Source organism: Heptranchias perlo, chromosome 18 (genome assembly GCF_035084215.1).
Source record: "Heptranchias perlo isolate sHepPer1 chromosome 18, sHepPer1.hap1, whole genome shotgun sequence".
Lineage (NCBI taxonomy): Eukaryota > Metazoa > Chordata > Chondrichthyes > Hexanchiformes > Hexanchidae > Heptranchias > Heptranchias perlo.
Window position 1 is genome coordinate 46,427,883 of NC_090342.1, and position 21,040 is coordinate 46,448,922.

Here is a 21,040-nt window from a genome sequence, read left to right on the forward strand (position 1 = left end):
GAGAGGAAACAGCTCAAGAGAGAGCTGTGGAAATGTCTGGTCAGGAGGAAGAGCAGAGCTCCTCTCCTGGCAGTTTTTAAATGTTGAGAGCACTCGAGCGGCAGTGTCTACATTGTCTAAACATTTAAATTAGCACAAGATTAATGCAAAAGGAATCCAGGTGACCCAAGAGAGCCCCTGAGCACTTTTTGAACCTTGTGTTATACTCTGCGATATCCCAGGCTAAGTGGTAAGAAATGGCCCTCCTCCAGGGAGTCTCGCACTGCTTCTCTCTGACTTTGGATATAAATGGTCACTTCAGCATTGCAGGGAAGTACAAACTAGTTTTGCAGTGATGCCCATACCAACTGCCACTGCTATTTCAGTCGTGCTATATTTGTGGTAATTCAGTACTTTGATCTAACTGGTGTCAGCCGTTGCTCAGTAGTAGCTCTCTCAGCTTCGATCAGAAGGTTATGGGTTCAAGTCCCACTCCAGAGACTTGTGCCCATAATCCAGGCTGACCTGTCTGTGCAGTACTGAGGGAGTGCTGCACTGTCGGAGGGACCGTCCTTCGGATGAGATCTTAAACCATCTCTGCTCTCTCACGTGGGTGTAAAAGATCGCATGACACTATTTTGAAGAAAAGCAGGTGGGCGGGTTCTCCCTGGTGCCCTGGCCAATATTTATACCTCAACCAACCCCAAAAGCATAGATTATATGGTCATTATCTGAATGCTGTTTGTGGGACCTTGGTATGGGCATATTGGCTGCCGTGTTTCCTACATTACAACAGTCACTACACTTCAAAAGTACGTAACTGGCTATAAATGCTTTGGGACATCCTGAGGTTGTGTAAGGCACTATATAAATGAAAGTCTGTCTTTCATTTAACTTTGCATGCCTATAGGTAACAATCCTCCTGTAATGTAATGGTGACATCCTGGAGCTGTCCCCATGGAGGACGTGTTAGGAAGACTGTCCTGGAGATACGGTGCTATTGGCAATCCTCATTCAGGGATCTCATGCTTCAGCCCACTCACTGAGAGTCTTCGTGGGAACCAGGTTAACAGACTCACCGGGATTGCTACCCACTCAACTCTGATTTTAAAAAAATATTTTGATGCAGGGACTTTAATAACAGTTCCATTTGAATCTGCTGCCCTCTTAGTAACCATAAATCCTGCTAATATTTCCTGGATCTTGACGGGGCTGGGATAGTAGTGCAAGATCAGTGCCTGCAAACGGCGAATTCCCGACAAAAACTGAACACAGGAGCTGCAGTCGGTATTTTAAACTGACGCCAGCGGTGCAGTGCGGCTCCGGATGCGGGTTCAGAAATCCTACAGCAGCCTGAAAAGGGTTAAGTTATCCCTGGAAGTTGGTGCAGCGCCTGCCTCTCTCGATGAAGGGGCGGATTGGTTAGGTAGCAAGTCAAGAGGCGGGTCCCGTGCGTTTGATGTCGGATGGCCGAAACAATCAATGGAGCTAGCACCATCCCTCCTCGGAGCTCGTCTGCCGTTTGTCCAGCCAGCTAGCCAGCGGGGATATGCACTGAAGGGTGCACAAGAATGACTGGGATGGCGAGCGCTTTCCCCGGCGTGAGGCTGGTGAAATGAGTCCATGTGGGCAATGGGCGTTCGGGGGTTCCTGCAGCTTTTTTCTCTTTCTCTCTCTCTGGATGTTACTGCAAAGAGCATTTACGTAACCGACAGTCTCCCCTCCTGCTTCTGGTTCTGCTACTGCTGCTGGCAAGCCTGAGCCGAGTTTTGTGTTACACGGGAGAAGCTGGTAGCGATTTGAGTGCCTGCTTCGCTCAGGGGGGAAAACCTTGGCTGCTTCGCTCAGGGGGGAATCATGCAGCTGATGATCTGGGTAGAAGGGCTCCTGTGTCAACTGTTTGTATTTATCCCTCCTTCTCGGGAATTGAGTTTACATCCTAAACAAGGTACTGGTGTATTTATTTTGCACTTGGGTGCAGATTCGAAGTTTTATTTTGGTCTGGAGGCGGACATATAGTGCATTTATATGTATACATACATCTTTGTGTGTAGAATAGGTTTATACATCTAGACATATATTTATGTGTGTAGAATGTATAGAATATGTTTATACTTGCACACATTTATGTGTACAATATATATATAATGTGTGTACAGAATACGTTTATACATGCATACATATATTTGTGTATAGAATAAATATATATGCATAGAATATGTTTATACTTGCACACAATTAAGTGTATAGAATATATACGCGTGTTATAGAATAGGTTTATACATGCAGACATATATTTATATGTATAGAATATGTTTATAGAACAGTTTTATACATGCAGACATGTATATTTATAGAATATATGTGTATATAATAGGTTCATGTATGCAGACATATGTGTATAGAATGTGTGTATAAGATATATATATAGTGTATGTTTGCACAAACATGTATAATATAAAATTATATACAATGGATATTCACAATATTGTTTAACTGTAAAAGTTTATACTTAAATTATAACATCGCATAAGAAAATAACGCTTGAAATTGCGGGACCCAGCGTGTAACTGCACGTTCACCTATTCGTTTCAGAGAATTTCATAAAACAATTAAGATCTTATGAAATAATCACGCCTACACGGGTGAACGATTTCGGAGACGTCTTCCCTCACGCTCATCACTTTAGGAGGGGGAAGCGAAGCTCTGAGCCGGAGCCGTGGGCCTCAAGGACTCACTACCAGATCAGCGCCTTCGGCCAGTTCTACCACCTCAACCTGAGCGCCGACTCCGGCTTCATTGCACCCACGTACCGAGTCAGTCACTTCGGGAGTGAGGAGCCAGGGGGGCTGCACTCTGACTTGAAGCACTGTTTCTACGCCGGGCATGTCAACTCTCAGATGGAGCACACCGCCGTTGTCAGCCTGTGCACTGGGCTTGTGAGTATATCTCTTCTGTTGGGTGGGGGGTGGTAGGGGAGGTTGGGCTTGGAGGGAAGGAGAGCAGATTTCAATGGTCACTTTGTCTGGTATCATCCTCACTTTGGCAGCTGAGTAGACTGCAGTGAGAAAGGGAGTTTGTAGAGGGGAGGGAGTTTGTCGAGGGGAGGGGGAACTCTTTGGCCCAGAGCTTGCCTCTAAGAGTCTGGCAGTCATTATTTCGAGATCTGTCTAAGAATGTAGTCGGCTGTCGGTCTTGGTACCACCCCGATATATCATTATTATCCCGTGTGATCCCTATTTCAGGAATGAGATGGGATTTTTTGAAAGCCTTGGCTGCTTTTGTCACTTGTAAAACGATTGTTTTACTTATTACCAACACGCCGCCTTAAAGATAAGGGGATTGGCATCTTGTTGCGGTGTCGCTCGGAAACTTTGACTTGGATTCACTGTTCTGCAACAGTCCGTCGGGCAGCTTGCGGAGGGAGGGCAGTGAACAGTTGGGAAGCAAAGTGAGCGAACTCGATTAAGCTAATGGAACAAGCTGACACCGAGGACAGCACGTACTTTGTGACAGCCCTTTCAGGGATGCTTTGAGGGAACCAGAACAGCGTTGCGGGTAGTGAAGATTGCCCGTAAGATCTGACATCCTAGCAATTAGAACAGAGAATCAGTGACAACCAAATGGAATATTTAAGTGAAGGCACTTGTCTTTTTTTTCTCTCGCTGGCCTATCTGCTGTTTATAATCGCCAGAAATCAAATTTGCACGGCAATTTACACAGTAATTACAGCAGTGAGATTCTCAGCCTTCTCAAATGTCCCCGTTGCCTGTTCTAAATTAAACATGTTACACGGTTTGAAAATATGCTGCATCCTCTAATGGAAAGTAAAGGGCACTGGCCAAGTCCCAGAGCCAAGTCTGGCAGTGGCCTTGACCCAACAGATTTCTGTCTAATGGTTGTGGCTAATCCTAAGGATCAATCTAGCAGTAGTTTTCAAACTGGTGAAAGTGTGCTTGGAATAAAGCTTCAATTAGAGCTTATTTCTAATCATATTTCCATTTCTCATTTATTAATAAAAGACTCCGGTGGTAGGAGGAGGACTGGAAGAGACTTTCCTGTAAATGCTACCTTGTTCTATGAGCAACACTGTATTCATTGCTTTAGTTCGATTTGGGACCTGGCATGATTCCATTAAAAGGTCATATTCGCCCAGACTTGCACAACCTGTTGACAGCTATGCATCCCAGAATTAACAAAATTAAGTAAATTAGGAGCACAGAAGAATACAACCCCACAGCTTATGCTTGGCCTGTCATATATATTTTATGTCTTGGCGGTAGAGCTTGATACTTGAAAAAGATGACCCTTGTTGAAGAGAGGATCAGTCTTAATGACTGCACTTCTGTTAGTTTCCTGCTTCAGAGTGAGGGGGGGGGGGTTGAATCCATGGGAATGGGTTTAATCGGGAGTGGTTTGTGTGAGTTGGTTCCGCCTTCTCGTCCCTCAGTTTATGTGCTGACAGCAGGAGAAGGCAGGACAACTGGTGAATTTTAGAATGCAGTCCTTGAGCATTGATTGCGAGTGTCTGAGTACTCTTCATCTTATGGTAAAGAAATGGACAGTTTTTAGCTCTCATCTGTGAGTTTTTCACCCCTATAACTCGTGGTCCATATCGATACCAACAACATAGGTAAAAAGAGGGGTGTGATCCTGCAGGCTGATTTTAAGGAGCTAGGAAAGAGACGAATAAGCAGGATATCAAAGGTAGTAATCTCTGGGTTACTCCCAGTGCTACGCGCGAGTGAGTATAGAAATAGGAGAATAGAGCAGGTGAATGTGTGACTGGAGAGATGGCGCAGGAGGGAGGGCTTTAGATTCCTGGGACATTGGGACTGGTTCTGGGGGAGATGGGACCTGTACAGGCCGGACGGGTTACACGTCAACGGAGCAGGGACCAATGTCCTCTGTGGGGAGGTTCACTAGTGCTTTGGGGGAGGGTTTAAACTAATTTGGTAGGGGAGGTGGGCACCAGGATGTAGCATTGGAAAGGAGAAACAAGGTGCATAAAGGATTGGGAGAGAAAGATAGCATTAGAGTAAGAAATAGTACGGTATTAAGTGGGATCAAACTAAGAGAGAATACAAGATGGTCTAAGATAGGTTTAGAGTGCATGTGTGTAAACGCACAAAGCGTGGTAAACAAGGTTGGTGAGCTTCAGGCGCAAATAGCCACATGGGAATATAATGTTGTGGCGATTACGGAGACCTGGCTCAAAGAAGGTCAGGATTGGGTACTGAATATTCCTGGATACAAGGTGTTCAGGAAAGATAGGGAAGGAAAGAAAGGAGTGGGGGGTGGGGGGGTTGGCAGTATTGATTAAAGAGAATATTGCAGTGCTGGAGAGAGAGGACGTCCTGGAAGCAACTAGAACAGAATCTATTTGGGCACCTCTATTCACAACTAGTGAATTTCAGAATGGCACCGGGAGTAACCCGGAGATTACTACCTTTGAGGTCCTGCTTATTCGTCTCTTTCCTAGCTTCTTAAAATCAGCCTGCAGGATCTCATCCCTCTTTTTACCTATGTTGTTGGTACCGATATGGATCACGAGTTATAGGGTTGACAAACTGTCCACTTCTGCACCACAAGATGAAGAGTTCTCAGCCACTCTCAATCAATGCTCAAGGACTGCATTCTGAAATTCACCAGTTGAAACAATAGAGGTGCCATTACACTACTGGGTGTACTCTATAGGCCACCAACTATTGGGAAGGATATAGAAGAGCAAATTTGCGGGGAAACTACAGAGAGGTGCAAGAACCATAGAGTAGTGATAATGGGGGACTTCAGTTATCCTAACATAGACTGGGATAGTAATAGTGTAAAGGGCAGAGAGGGGGAAGAATTTCTGAAGTGTGTTCAGGAGAACTTTCTTGATCAGTATGTTTCCGGCCCAACGAGGAAGGAGGCATTGCTGGATCTGGTTCTGGGGAATGAAGTGGGTCAAGTGGAGCAAGTGTCAGTGGGGGAACATTTAGGGAACAGTGATCATAGTATCATAAGGTTTAGATTAGTTATGGAAAAACTAAGGAACAATCTAGAGTAAAAATACCTAATTGGAGGAGGGCCAATTTCAGTGGTTTGAGAACGGATCTGGCCCGGGTAAATTGGAACCAAAGATTGGCAGGCAAAACTGTAATCGAACAATGGACAGCCTTTAAAGAGGAGATGGGTACAGTCTAGATCATTCCCACAAGGGGAAAAGGTAGGGCAACCAAAGCCAGAACTCCCTGGATGACAAAAGAGATAGAAAGTAAGATGAAGCAGAAAAAAGGGGCGTATGACAGGTGTCAGCTTGATAATATAAGTGAAAACCAGGCTGAATTTAGAAAGTTCAGAGGGGAAGTGAAAAAGGAAATAAGAGGGGCAAAGAGAGAGTATGAGAATAGACTGACAACTAATATAAATGGGAATCCAAAAGTCTTCTGTAGGCATATAAATAGTAAACGGGTAGTAAGAGGAGGGGTGGGGCTGATTAGGGACCAAAAAGGAGACCTACTCATAGAGGCAGAGGGCATGGCTGAGGTACTAAATGAGTACTTTGCATCTGTCTTTACCAAGGAAGAAGATACTGGCAGTCACAGTAAAAGAGGAGGTAGTTGAGACATTGGATTGGCTAAAATTTGATAAAGAGGAGGTACTAGAAAGGCTAGCTGTACTTAAAGTAGATAAGTCACCAGGTCTGGATGGGATGCATCCTAGGTTGCTGAGGGAGTAAGGGTGGAAATTGCGGAGGTGCTGGCCATAATCTTCCAATCCTCCTTAGATACAGGGGTGATGCCAGAGGACTGGAGAATTGCAAATGTTACACCCTTGTTTAAAAAAGACTGTGAGGATAAACCCAGCAACTACAGGCCGGTCAGTTTAACCTCAGTGGTGGGGAAACTTTTAGAAACGATAATCCGGGACACAATTAACAGTCACTTGGACAAGTGTGGATTAATAGAGGAAAGCCAGCACGGATTTGTTAAAGGCAAATCATGCTTAACCAACTTGATTGAGTTTTTTGAAGAGGTAACAGAGAGGGTTGATGAGTGCAATACAGTTGATGTGGTGTATATGGACTTCCAAAAGGCATTTGATAAAGTGCCACATAATAGGTTTGTCAGCAAAGTTAAATCTCGAGGAATAAAAGGGGCAGTGGCAGCATAGATATGAAATTGGCTAAGTGACAGGAAACAGAGAGTAGTGGTGAACAGTTGTTTTTTGGACTGGAGGGAGGTGTACAGTGGTGTTCCCCAGGGGTCGGTACAAGACCACTGCCTTTCTTGATACATATTAATGACTTGGACTTGGGTGTAGAGGGCACAATTTCAAAATTTGCAGATGACACAAAACTTGGAAGTGTAGTGAACAGTGAGGAGGATAGTGATAGACTTCAAGAGGACATAGACAGGCTGGTGGCATGGGCGGACACGTGGCAGATGAAATTTAACGCAGAGAAATGCGAAATGATACATTTTGGCAGGAAGAACGAGGAGAGGCAATATAAACTAAAGGGTACAATTCTAAAGGGGGTGCCGGAACAGAGAGACCTGGGGATATATGTGCAGAAATCGTTGAAGGAGGCAAGGCAGGTTGAGAAAGCGGTTAAAAAAGCATATGGGATCCTGGGCTTTATAATTAGAGGCAGAGTACAAAAGCAAGGAAGTTATGATGAACCTTTATAAAACACTGGTTCAGCCACAACTGGAGTATTGTGTCCAATTCTGGGCACCGCACTTTAGGAAGGATGTGAAGGCCTTGGAGAGGTTGCAGTAAAGATTTACTAGAATGGTTCCAGGGATGAAGGACTTCAGTTATGTGGATAGACTGGAGAAGCTGGGGTTGTTCTCCTTAGAGCAGAGAAGGTTGAGAGGTGATTTGATAGAGGTATTCAAAATCATGAGGGGTCTAGGCAGAGTAGATAGAGAGAAACTGTTCCCATTGGCGAAAGGGTCAAGAATCAGAGGACATAGATTTAAGGTGATTGGCAAATGAACCAAAGGCGACATGAGGAGAAACTTTTTTACACAGCGAGAGGTTATGACCTGGAATGCACTGCCTGAGGGGGTGGTAAAAGCAGATTCAATCGTGGCTTTCAAAAAGGAATTGGATAAGTACTTGAAGGGAAAAAAATTGCAGGGCTACGGGGATAGGGCGGGGGAGTGGGACTAGCTGGATTGCTCTTGCAGAGAGCCAGCACGGGCTTTTCGGGCTGAATGGACTCATTTTGTGCTGTAACCATTCTATGATTCTATAAAGTAGAAGTTTTATGTGGGCATTAGTGTCTCATTCACTTGGACTGAATGCTATACAGATACATGATTTTCATCTTCAGCAGCTGGAAGCAAGAACTTCATCTGGGGAACAACTGTTGGACATTTGTACACACCCTGTCTACACTTTCCTATCCATTAGTGGACAGATAATCCTGGGTGATGCATGTCCAATTTGTGAACCACATGGGTGAAGCTCTTGCACCTGGATCGTAAAGATGAAATCCTAGACCATAAATTGCAGTACTAATTGTACACAATGTAGTCAGGGAAATTTATTGCTGCCACAGTTCTGTTAAGTGGAGCTTAGGAACGTAGGAACAGGAGTAGGCCATTCAGCCCCTCGAGCCTGTTCCACCATTCAATTAGATCATGGCTGATCTGTACCTCAACTCCATTTACCTGCCTTTGTTCCATATCCCTTGATACCCTTACCTAACAAAAACCTATTGATCTCGGTCTTGAAAATTTCAATTGACCCAGCGTCCACAACTTTTTTGGGGGAGAGAGTTCCTGATATCCACTACCCTTTATGTGAAGAAATGATTCCTGATTTCACTCTCAAATGGTCTAGCTCTAATTTTAAGATTATGCCCCCTTGTTCTTGAATTCCAGCACCAGAAGAAATAGTTTCTCTCTATCAAATCCCTTTATCATTTTAACCACCTCGATTAGATCACCCTTAACCTTCTAAACTCAAGGGCATACAAGCTAAATTTATGCAACCTGCCCTCATGATTTAACCCTTTAAGCCTTGGTCTCATTCTGGTGAATGGTGAGAAGTTAGAAGTGATGTTTCCTGAATGTTATACAGGTAACTGGCAGCTAACTGTAAAGAATTGTGGAAACGAATAAAAAGAATCCATTTGCACAATCCATGTCATGACGGAAATTTTCGTTTCCTACTTTAAAAAAATTCTTCCGTATTAGAATCTTTCTGCATCAATGCATCAGCATTATGAGCCCAGAGGGTCATTGCAAGCTCCAAGTTTTCATGAATATATGTGTTCCTTTACTTGTTGAATATGAAGCAGACATATTCCATGTGCAGTTGCAAATACTGTATAATGATTGCAGAACCTTTGCTGAAGTCAAGGGCATAACAGAAATTCCAGTGTTGGTTTGCTTCTATCCCTTGTGCTTCTGATTGTGATAACATGTCTGTTCTTTCTCAGATGCATTTGCTTCCCAAACACACAATCAGAAAGCGACCTTGTGCTTTCTGACACTGTCAATCTTTCTTGTCGTATGGCTAAGTTTAAAGACCAACTTTGCAAAGTAATTTAAACTCTTTACACAGCTTCCCAGACAAAGCGCAATGCAAGTTCAACTTTTCAACTTAGAGACTGCTGCTATTCACAACTGAGTAGTTTTGAAGCAACATTGTTGCTTTTTCAACTTGATGCTCGTTTGCCCCACATTGCCCGTGGGAGCCATTTGTCACTGTGCATCCTCCTTCATTTGAAAGGCATAAATCTGAGCTATTCCCAAGCCTTCTATCAGTATTGATCTGTGATTGTCAGGTCGGAGCTGTGGCGCACTTGCAGTGAAGTGTGTTGGCTGTTCCAGCTTTCTTCAACCTGGCTGCAAAGTTTGAACTGACTGAAGAATTATAATGAATTTTTACTTCAAACAATAACACTGTGATATTTATACTGTAGGTTTATAATTTTTACAATTTTTGCTTTTTTTTGTCCTCCCCTCTTCCTCTCCTGGAGGCACGGACTCCTTGCTGCAGAACAGTTCCCACCAGTACCTTGCCCAAGTGGAATGGTCTTCACAATGAAGCCCAACTGTGTCCTCAGCCAATATCCACACACACACACTTCCAGCAGGTGGTAATGACCAGGAGGCCCTGATAGACTGTTTCCCCCCAGCTTAATCAGAAGTCTTGCATTTTTTAAAAGTACCTTATCACAGTTCTCCTAAGTCTCTCAATGCACTTCAAATACAGAGAAGTACTTTGAAATGCTGTGACAGATGTTAGGTACACAAGCAGCCATTTTGTACACGGCAAGATCCAACAAACAAAAATGAGATGAATGACCTGTTGATCTATTTTTGTTGCTTGAGGGAGGCCTATTGATCAGGAGACCTCCTTGCACTTCCTCAAACAGTGCCATGAGATCTTTAATACATGCCTGAATCAGTCAAACAGGCAGAATGTGGCTTGGTTTAATGTCTCATTCAAACGACAAAAGCAGTCCCGGCTGCCATCAGCTAATTCAGCACAGACAGTGACTGAACCTCGACTTTTTGGATATGAACCTGTTAACTCAAACTCACTGTTTTAACCGGCTTAGTCATTAGGAGAGCTACAACTGTAGCTTTAAATGCAGATTATAATGCATATATTTTAAGTTAGAAGATCTCAGGCAAGTTTGGGAATATCATGTATATTATTTAAAAAGTATTAGGTCTACATTATTTTGAGAATACAATTGACCATGCATGTCAAAATATTGCAGTTTTTATTTTTAAAATTTTAAGCAATAATTCAAATTGGGAACACGTTGGACCTTGTTCAGTTCACGAGAATTTGGGACGAAGATGGCCATTCAGCCCATCTTCATTGAACCATCCAGAAAGATTCTAGTATCAATTGTTTCTTAAATGATTCCAGGGTTTTTGCCTCCACTCCAATTTGGAAGTCTATTCCATATGTTGAACATTATTTGTATGAAGAAAAGTTTCCTGATGTCTGCCCTAAAATTACCTTTTACTAGTTTGAACCTTGCTCTACTCCCGTAAATTAATTCAAAGTAATATTCCGGGCTTACTTTTTCCATTCTCTGAACAAACATACGTACCTCTATAAGATCACTTCTCAGATGCCTCCGTTCTAGGCTAAGTAGCATAAATTTCTCCGGTCTTTCCTTATAACTTAGAACTTTGACATTAGGGATCAGCTGTGTGGCTCCTCCCTGCTCTGCCTCCAATGCTTAAATGTCTCCCCTGTTTCTTGGCGACTCTGACCAGAACACTTCCTCCTCTGACATGTATTATACTGTTTTGGCTTTCGGTTCAATATTAAATTTAGCCTTTTAAAGTTGTATACCTGACATTCACTCCTGGGTATTTCACGGGTTATGTTAAACTTGATCATTTATTGGCCATTGTCCCCAGCAATGCTGCGATTGCCATTTCATGTATAGCTTGGAAGGGATATCCATTTAGCCCAGATGTACAGACGTCATGATATCAAAGACTGACCGAATTTAAAATTTATTTGATGTAATACTGGAAATGATGGTCCTTTGTAAAATCTTGGGTCCATGTTCATGATTGAAAGAGAGAGAGTAGGAGGCAGTTAAAAACCTTTTATAAGAAAGAAAATCTTGCCTGTAAGTAGTGCCTTAACATATTTTCTCAGAAACATCTCAAAGCACTTCAAATACAATGAATTACTTGAGTGCAGTGATCATTGTTACGTAGGCAAACATGCATTCAGAATATTTTTCTTTCTCTCACCAATTTTCTCCCCTCTCATCCTCTTCCAGAATGAATGACTTCTCACTGGGGTGTGCAATGAACTCTTACTTGCTGTCTTGGGTTGTGGTACGTTACAGGTTACATAATATTGTACTTTCAGATACATACATTGAAGATATTACATAATTCTGTGCTTATCATTGGCACTGTGCAGTGAAGGTGGAAAAAGTCAGGGTCTTTCCTTGGTAGAGGAGATTGGGATGGATTGGGTAAGGAGGATTGCTGAACATTGAGTGAGGATGATGTGGACATTGGAATTCCGGTATCTACATGGTCATCCTTTTTATGGGAATAACATCCAATGGACACCTTGATCGTATTCACTGCGGTTTTTCATAATTAGTATGCCACTTTGGGGGGGTGGGAGGGTGTCGGATGGGGGTGATGGGGGGGGGGTTTCAGGGGAGGAGGGTGAGGTGGGGGGCAGTGTCATCTCCCCAGTCAAGCAAGACCTGCCCTGCCGGGAGCCGGATCCTGAGTCAGAAGAGGCCTAAAAGGTAAGTCTTAAATTTAATTTTCCGATTTCTTTGTGGGCCAGGAGGGGCAGGAGTGTTCCGACAGACCTGACAAGGAAACCTTGGACCTCCCTTGCACTGGGCTACCCCCCCACCTCCCCAACCCCGATCGCAGCAAGAATCCCTGATCGTGGCCACACTCCCCACTGATTGCTGGGGATCGTTCCCACAGGTCCCCGGCTGCGGCCTCTTACCGCAAATTGTCGCTCCCGCCTGCCAGCCAGGCTGTTAATTTGGCCGGCTGTTGAGCAGGAGTCTGCAGCAGATTATTTAAATGAGACCCTGCTGTTAAGATCGGCAGGGCCTCCACAAGCCTGGCCTTGCTGGGTTTTCCCCACACCCTCCCTTCCTTTCCATTAATATCGGGGCCAACGTTTCAGATCGATGACCTTATATCAGAACTGGAAGATGCTGTAGATGAACAGCTTTTAAGCAACTACAGAGCCTAGGAAAAGGAGTTTGGGGGGGGGGCAAGAAAGGAACAAAAGGGAGAGGTCTGTGATTAAATGAGAAAATGATGATGGTGCAAGACAAAAGGAGGTGATAATGAGAGCTGTTTTTATTTCAGATTTCCAGCATCCGCAGTTTTTTGTTTTTGAGTTAATATAAAGTTGGCTAAGTTAACTAAATTATTTTTTCTCTGTTAAGCAAAAAGGAAAGTGCAGGTTATTGAGCTCTGGCAAATCGTTCCAACTATTTTTTAGCTTCTTTGTGATGAATGGCTTCTGTGTTACTGTCACACCAGAAAATTGGCTGAATGTCCATACAGTGCAAAAGACCAATGTCTTTCTGTCCCTATATGCGTCACGATGACATAAAATGTCAGTTCTCTCCACCAGTTAATTCAAATGTCACCACCCTGTTGTAGAAAATGGAAAAGGCATGTTGAATTTTCTGCTGTTCTAAATTCATCATCAAATGTAACGTGGTGAAGCAAAAACTAAAGTTGTGTTGCACTATAATGCATTTGGATTAGGCTCGTAGGTGGAAATGCTTGTAATTGCGCTTTGAATGACTCTTATCATAAAGATCATAGAACAAGGGACTTTCATAGCATTAATGTACGGGGGTGTTCCATCTGAACGAGGCTGTTAAATGTTTTTTTTCCAGAAAATGGCAAGCTTAAGTAACTAATGAATACACTGATGGCACAGCTGTACTGAAGGAGGCAGGGATTTATGGTAGATGTGCCAGCTGTGTGTTAAGGGTTGAATGAAGTTGAAGCAAACCAGTTTGGAGTGAACTTGATATGTCAAGTAATCAATTAAAATTTGGCAGATGGCCATAATGTTCGATAGGGCAGCATGCTTACAATCCAGAAACTGAGTTTTGTGGAGATTGCAGTAATATGCTGCCTCTCAATAAACTCAGTAATGTTGGACAGCAAAGTCAATAGCATGGAAACATTCAACCCAGTTTTCTTTTTCTTTGTTGTAAATAATTATGAACTGGGCCTACAACATGTTTAAAAGAATATGTCCATTAACACCAATAAAGTAAATGAAAATTTGTTTGGAATGCCACAACACAGCAACATCATTCACTGTGATATCAGGATGTTATGAGGGAGTCACTGAACATTGGGAAGGTATCAGTAGATTTGAACTTGGCTAACTTGGTGTCCATTCTCAATATGTGTGAACAAAACAAACACTGATAACTACAGTGTAGTAATTCCTGGAGGTTTGATCACGTGACGTTCTGATCATATGACGCCTGTCCAGATGATGCTTGACCATGTGATGTCTTCAAATGTTATTGCATTTACTTTATAAAGATTGGGTTCCTTGTAGTTGAGTATCTTTGCTCGTGGTTTTGCACGTGGTCCCCATCCCCTGACCCCCATTCTCCCTCTCTCCCCTGACCCCTGTTCCCCAGCCTCCCTCTACTGACTCAATGATCAAGAGTAAACATGAGCATTATCTGTTCAATAATAACCTAGTGAACAGCAGTCAACTTGGATTCGATGAGGAAGGTCCTGCCTGACCAACCTCCTTGATTTTTTTGATATCTTAAGTGGATGGTGAAAGTGCTATGAAGTGGTGTACCTGGACTTCCAAAAGATATTTGACAAAGTTCCACACAAAAAGCTATCAGTTAAGCTCAAAGCTGTAGAGATTCATGATAAATCTTGGGAATGGATGAGAAATTGGTTGAAGAGTAGAAAATAATGAGTACTTATTATTGGAGTTATGTCAGGAGGGAGAGAAATACTGAGTGGGGTGCCCCAGGGAAGCCTCTATTGTTTCTAATCTATATCAATAACTTGGATTCAATGCAAATTGGACAACTTTGCAAATGATACAAAACTAGGAGGGGCAGTGGGTTTACTGCCAAAAATAAGTTAGGCAAAATATGTAAGTGGGCAGAATAATGGCAGGTGAAACTTAATGGAAGCAAACGTGAAGTACTGAACGTAAGAAGGAAAAATGGGCAACCGACATACTCCATGAGTGGTGTTGAAATAACTGAAGTTGTTGTTGAAGGAGACGTGGTAGTCTTAGTAGACTTAATGTTCAACATGTCGAACCAATGCCGAGCAGCAATCAGCAAAGAAAATTGAACATTGAACGACAGAGTCAAAACGGTGGAGTGCAAGTAAGGGGAAGTCATCACAAACTCCATACTGCTCTGAGTACTGTGTCCACTTCTCATCACCAAGACATAGAGATTTTCAAGCACTAGAGGTAGTGCAGAGAAAAGCCACAAGGCTGATCCCTAATATTAGAGGTCTGAGTTAATGGAGAAACTTGGGCTTTTTGTTCTCAAAAGGAAGCATCCAAGAGGTGATTTTGTTAAGGTATTTAAGGTAGCAAGATGGTTTGGGAAAGCTATATCTGGAAAATTACTTCAAGCCAAATTGGGAGAGTAGGATATGGGAGTTACAAGTTCAAACTAGTAAAAGGAAAACTTGGGACTGATATCAGGAAATTCTTCAGACTAAGAGCGATCCCACATGGCATGGACTTCTGCTAGGGTAAAAGAGGCAAACGCTTTGGAATCATTTAAGAAACAATCGGATGCCATATTAAATCTTTTTGGATTTGTCATTTTTTGTCTGATGACGCTCCTGTGAAGCACCTTAGGACGTTTTACTACGTTAAAGGCACTATATAAATGCAAGCTGTTGTTGTTAGATGGATGAACTAAGATGGCCTGTATATTTTTTCTTAGCCATTAATATCTTGCGATCTGGTATTGCACTGATTTGAGGACCAGTGCTTGAATGCTACAGGTTTCAGAATGGGAAGGGGGATTTGAACCAGTTTTGCAGGCCAGAGAAACTGCTGAGAATTTCCCAAACCACTTGGGTTAAACAGCAAACAGCTGCAGCTGGATTGGACTGATGTCACCCACCTTTGCAGCTAGTGTAAACGCAGAATTAATTGTTGGTAATAAACAGTCAGACAGATTAAATTAACATTGTTTGAACTGCAAGACTCCCGGGAGATGGGATATTAAGTGTGGATCACATGTCATTTGTTCCTTGTATACACACCTGTGTGTTCAGGTTTATCATAAACTGGCATGCAATGTAATAGCTTATGGGTAAAATGATAACTTTCCAAAAGGAAAACTTTTGCTGTGATTTGCACAGAACTGAATTTTATAATACTTCACTTCAGCTTTTGTCATTGTTGGTTCAGAACACTTTTACACTCATTGCAGGAGCGGGGCATTGAGTTCCAAACAAGCTGACCTTGTGCCAGACCATAGTTTGGCACGTGCAGCGATGGCTTAAGTATCCAATTTCCTTGTTCAAACCACACTTACAACTTGGTGACGTAGTTTTCAACATGTTCCTAAAAACACTAATTTGATTTTGTTGGCGAGGGAGATGCCTCAGATTCAAAACAGATTTATGCTTGCGTGCAGCTTATCTGAAAAAGAAAGAAAGACTTTCATTTATCTCGCGCCTTTCACAACCTCAGGATGTCCTAGAGCATTTACAGCCAATGAAGTATTTTTGAAGTGTGGTCACTGTTGTAATGTAGAAAACCTGGCAGCCAATTTTCTCGCAGCAAGGTCCCACAAACCGCAATGGATAATGACCAGATAATCTGTTCTAGTCATGTTGGTTGAAGGATAAATATTGGCCCACTACACTGGGAAGAACTCCTCTGCTCTTCTTCGAAATAGTACCATAGGATCTTTTACATCCACCTGAGAGGGCTGACGCGGCCTCGGTTTAACGTCTCAACTGAAGGACGGAACCTCCGACGGTGTGGCACTCCCTCAGCCTCGATTATGTGCTCAAGTCTTTGGAGTCACTCTGCTTCGACAAAAGATACAATCAAGCCTCTAGAACTGTTACCTTCCATTACAAATGCCTCCAGACTAAAAGCTTGATGGGGGTATTACCATAATGGGTCACTTTAGGCCTCATGGAAAAGCATTTATTTTCTAGCACGTGGGGTTTTCTTCCTTGTTCAACTTGCCGATGTTCTGTTATGGTACATAAACCAGAAAGAAGAGTACATTATATGCAAAGCAAAGGTCATTCCAACACCCAATTTTGTATTCATTTGGTGATATTTTTCTGCTTCAATTTATCCAGGCGGTAAAATAAACAATAAATTGCATTTTCCTTAGATTGCACTTTATTTTTCAAATGATTTCAATGCTGTTTCACAGTTGGCAGTACTTGCCAGTATTATCTTAATCTTAAAATCCTGCTTTTAGGAGCTTGAGGAAGGACTGCCCACTTTAAGTGGTGACAGAATTTCTTGCATGTTCAAGGCTGATCAAGCACTATGAAAGTCGATTAACATGTTTTCATCCACTGCCAAACTGATGAAAGAATCTGAGGGCACGATACCGTGTGTCACTAAAGTCATGCAGCAATATCATTTGGCTGATTTACCTTGTGCACCAATTGGAAAGCACCTCTAAAATTTGTATTTGTAGACACTGATATGATTTAATAAAGGAAAGTTAAATAGATATGAAAGTGGATTAAGTGATTTATGAAGTGCCAAATTGAATGAACTCCAGGTCAGGTTGCAAAAGGTATATCTAGTGTTGTCAGAAGTTTTTTGCAACCTCATTGAACTGGGAAGTGATGGGCGTGATGCAAATTAAATTAATCTGTATTCTATTCATTTAATCAGTGGCTTATGATACTATTACATTCGGAAAAATTGACTTCAAGACAGTTTTCCATTGTATTTAATGAGTGCAGCAATTCCATCACACATGCATGCTTTATGTGTCCTCATGTTGGGAAAGTAAACTTTGAGAAGGATGCAATAGTTTTGTGAGCTGAAGGGCACAGTGAATCACCTAGCTCTGCGTTTGGACCTAGAATCAAATTAAACATCATTAAAATAAATGGTCAGTCCCGTCACAGAGTCATTGATAACATGGAACAAACTCCCATCAAAAGTAGTTAATGCCATTCTGATTGATCCTTTTGGAAGATATTGCTGGATGAAGATCTGGTTAAGAATGTAATTGAACGTAGAGAGTTTGTTGCTTGGTCTGCTGTTGCTTGGCCAGCAGGGCCTCGGGTTCAGTCAGATCTGTTTTGAGTTAGCTGATCTCAGGTGGGGCAATGGTGGAGATGTTACACTTTGCCTGGGTTAGGAAGAGGAAAATCAGAATCAGCAGGGATCCCAGGAAGGAGAGGGAGGGGTGGTGTTGGGAACAACCGAAGCAGCTGAATGGATCATCAACTTTAGAGACAAAGAAATCCATAAGCTCCTCACACTTGTTGGAAGTAAGGATGGAAAGGAAGGTGGGTTGTTTTGGCAGAGGAGAATGAGGCCTGATGGTGCTTGATATGGTCCAGGCAGATCAGGTGATGGATGGCTAAAACAGTTGCATGCCAGATATGATAAAGTCTGTGCCTCTTGGACTTGAGAGAGCGAAGATGGGGACCATACCGGGGAGAACAAATAGGATGGGAGAGAGCAAAGGTTTTGCTCAAGACGTGAGCATCAAAATTGGAGGTGAGGGATTGGTTGAGCAAATTAATAGCTGCAGAAGTATTGTGGTGAATGAAGGCCAAAGGCCAAGCAGTCAGGAGATTGAAAATGTTGCTGTAAATGATTTGTGGGGGAGTTTTTTCTAGTGAAGAATGCAGAACAAAGTGGGGTTGAAAGGGGGATATGGTGATGAGGGATAGTAGGACATGGTTGGAGATGGCCTTGTCAGTGATTGAGTCCAAAGGAGTGAAAAGGCCACAGGAGAGGGCAAGGTCAAAGGGGTGATCGTGAATATGGTAAATTGTAACATTTGTCCTTGTACTTTCTGAAAATAATATCCTTGTAGTTTTTACTTTCTGACATCAGAGTGTACAAATCAGTTTGCAACTTTGAAGTCCCTAGGAGTGTTTCCCCTCAGACTTTGTGAAGTCATACACTGTTCTTTTATATTGCTAATGGCTTCCTCACACACGTACTTAACTGACTACAACGTGACGTTGGCTGTTTGCACAAACGGAGCATGTGGAGGAAAGGGAACTCCTAGTGTGTATAGAAATGACAGAGGGTCAGGATGAAGTATAGGCATGCATGAAGTCCCTTGGTGGTTTTTATGTGCACTTGTACCACATAGTGGCATAAAACTAATACAACATCATGCTTTCTCTAATTCACTGTTGGCTGTTTATAATTTTGTGTCGGAATATTTGGCAATGCAAAGAGAATTGAGGGCGGGGGAAAAGGCTGTTTTTTTGGCTGAATCTCAAATCTCGTAACTCTTGTGTGATTCATTATCTTTTTTGGGGGGTTTTGCAGAAGTTGGGGAGGGGTGCTGAGGATCAGAAAAATAATATTTGTCAATATCCTTTTCTAGGCTAGAGAAACAACATTTTCTAACATTATCTAAGCCTCCTTTAGAGTTGAATTAATATCTGACCAGTGTGGCTATTCAAAGAGTTTTCTTTTCCCCAAATGCTGTAGTACATTTTGAAAGGGGTCTCTGAGGGTGTGGACTTGAAATAGAAGAGAGCGTATATTAGCCATTCCTGTGTAAATACGTTTCTTTTTAACTACGATATGCTTTAATCTGTTTAAATGCTACCTTTTAGATTTTCGGGCAGCTTAGCATTGTACTTGATTTGTTTTGGTTGGCTTCCTTAGACAAAGGTATGATTGAGTAATTTAATCTTTAGGTTGCTTCTTGCCAGTTTGACAAAAGCAATGAGGGAGAAAGCAACACAATGTACATCTTAGCACTGAACATAAAGGAATGCAAAGTCATGGTTTGTTTGAAAACCTGCAGTATAATTGGGGTAACTGTACCACCGTCTTTGTATACTGAATTGACATATGGGTATGACTATGTACCAAGACACCTGGATGATAGTGGGAGTGGAACCAAAATATTTTGAGACTTAAGTGGGGAAGGGGGTGTGGGGAGAAGGCTGATGTCAGTTCTGGTGACATCACCACAAGCTTAGCTTTGAAGTCCACTGAAGAATTTTTCAGCAGAACAAAACGTTGTCCTAGCTGTAATTGAAAGGCTGAGGTTACTGACTTTAAGTGGCAGTAAACTAGTTTTCACTTTGTCCGGGCTTGTGCTATAATGTACTTTGTAAGAGAATTTTATGATTAAATAATTCAACAAAATGGTCGGAATAAAACTTGCCTTTTTTCCCTTGCTGAACAAAGTGTCAGCATTTATGTGTTTGCATGGATACGTGTGTGTGTGTGTGTGTGTGTGTATTGGATATGAGAACCTGATCCAAAAATCAGCTCTGAATTGAGTAGTTTGAACAAATTTGAATTTTGCTCAATTCTGATGGCTTGCACTGTTTTCTTAAAAAACCAAATATGATGTGAAGAGGGAGCAAAGGTGCTCCTGTGTTTGTGGGTGTCATTTTCTGTGATGATAAATGTAGGTGACCTGCTGTGCTTTTTTAAAAAAAAATGATTTTTGAGGATTGATGCTTGTCTTTATTATTCTTTCTTGTCTTTATTATAGGTGTCAGCTGTGGCTCAGTGGTAGCACTCTCGCCTCTGAGTCAGAAGGTTGTGGGTTTAAGTCCCACTCCAGAGACTTGAGCACAAAATCTAGGCTGACGCAGTACTGAGGGAGTACTGCAATCGGAGGTGCCGTCTTTTGGGTGAGACGTTAAACCGAGGCCCCGTCTGCCCTCTCAGGTGGAGGTAAAAGATCCCACAGTACTATTCGAAGAAGAGCAGGGGAGTTCTCTCCGATATCCTGGCCAGTATTTATCTCTCAATTTACACTGAAAAAATCAGATAATCTGGTCACTTATCTCAATGCTGTTTGTGGGATCTTGCTGTGCGCAAATAGGCTGCCATGTTTCCTACAGTACAACACTGACTACACTTCAAAAATACTTCACTGGCTGTAGAGTGCTTTGGGACGTTCTGAAGTCACGAAAGGTGCTTTAATAATGCAAGTCTTTCTTCCATTTCTTTCTCGCGTCCCCCCTCCCACCCCACAAGCTTTTGAAGGGTCTCTCCCTGTGCCTTGTTATTCTAACATTGGGCTTATGATGAGTTGGTGTATCACAGATGGTTGGGGTTATGATTTGTATCCATATAAATCCTTATATAAAGAATTCCCAATTTCTGTCACGCAATCAAGCGGACAGCAACAACAGTGGTTCAGCACTTCAACAGAATGAGGGGGGATAATTGCAGGGCAGGTTGGTTCTTCAATAAATCTTAGAGCAAAGTAAAATAGAGACTGGATCCTTCCAGAAATCATGCAGTATCCCAATAGATCTCTTAATGCCTTTCTGAGTGAAAATCCGTCCTAGAGCAAAACTCCGGGCGAAGATTTCCTCTGGTATTTGTTGCAGAATCATGAACGCGA

The 21,040-nt window shown here is 42.4% G+C and overlaps 1 protein-coding gene across 1 annotated transcript in view; it reads left to right on the forward strand.

Moving 5' to 3' along the window:
• Positions 1-1,462: 1,462 nt before the first annotated feature.
• LOC137334837 (A disintegrin and metalloproteinase with thrombospondin motifs 20-like) overlaps positions 1,463-21,040 on the forward strand; it is a 423,984-nt gene continuing 404,406 nt past the window's right edge. The window contains exons 1-2 of the mRNA XM_067999860.1: positions 1,463-1,927; positions 2,575-2,918. Of these exons, the coding sequence (XP_067855961.1) occupies positions 1,837-1,927; positions 2,575-2,918 (435 nt within the window). The 5' untranslated portion in view covers positions 1,463-1,836. The remainder of the gene's footprint in view (positions 1,928-2,574; positions 2,919-21,040) is intronic.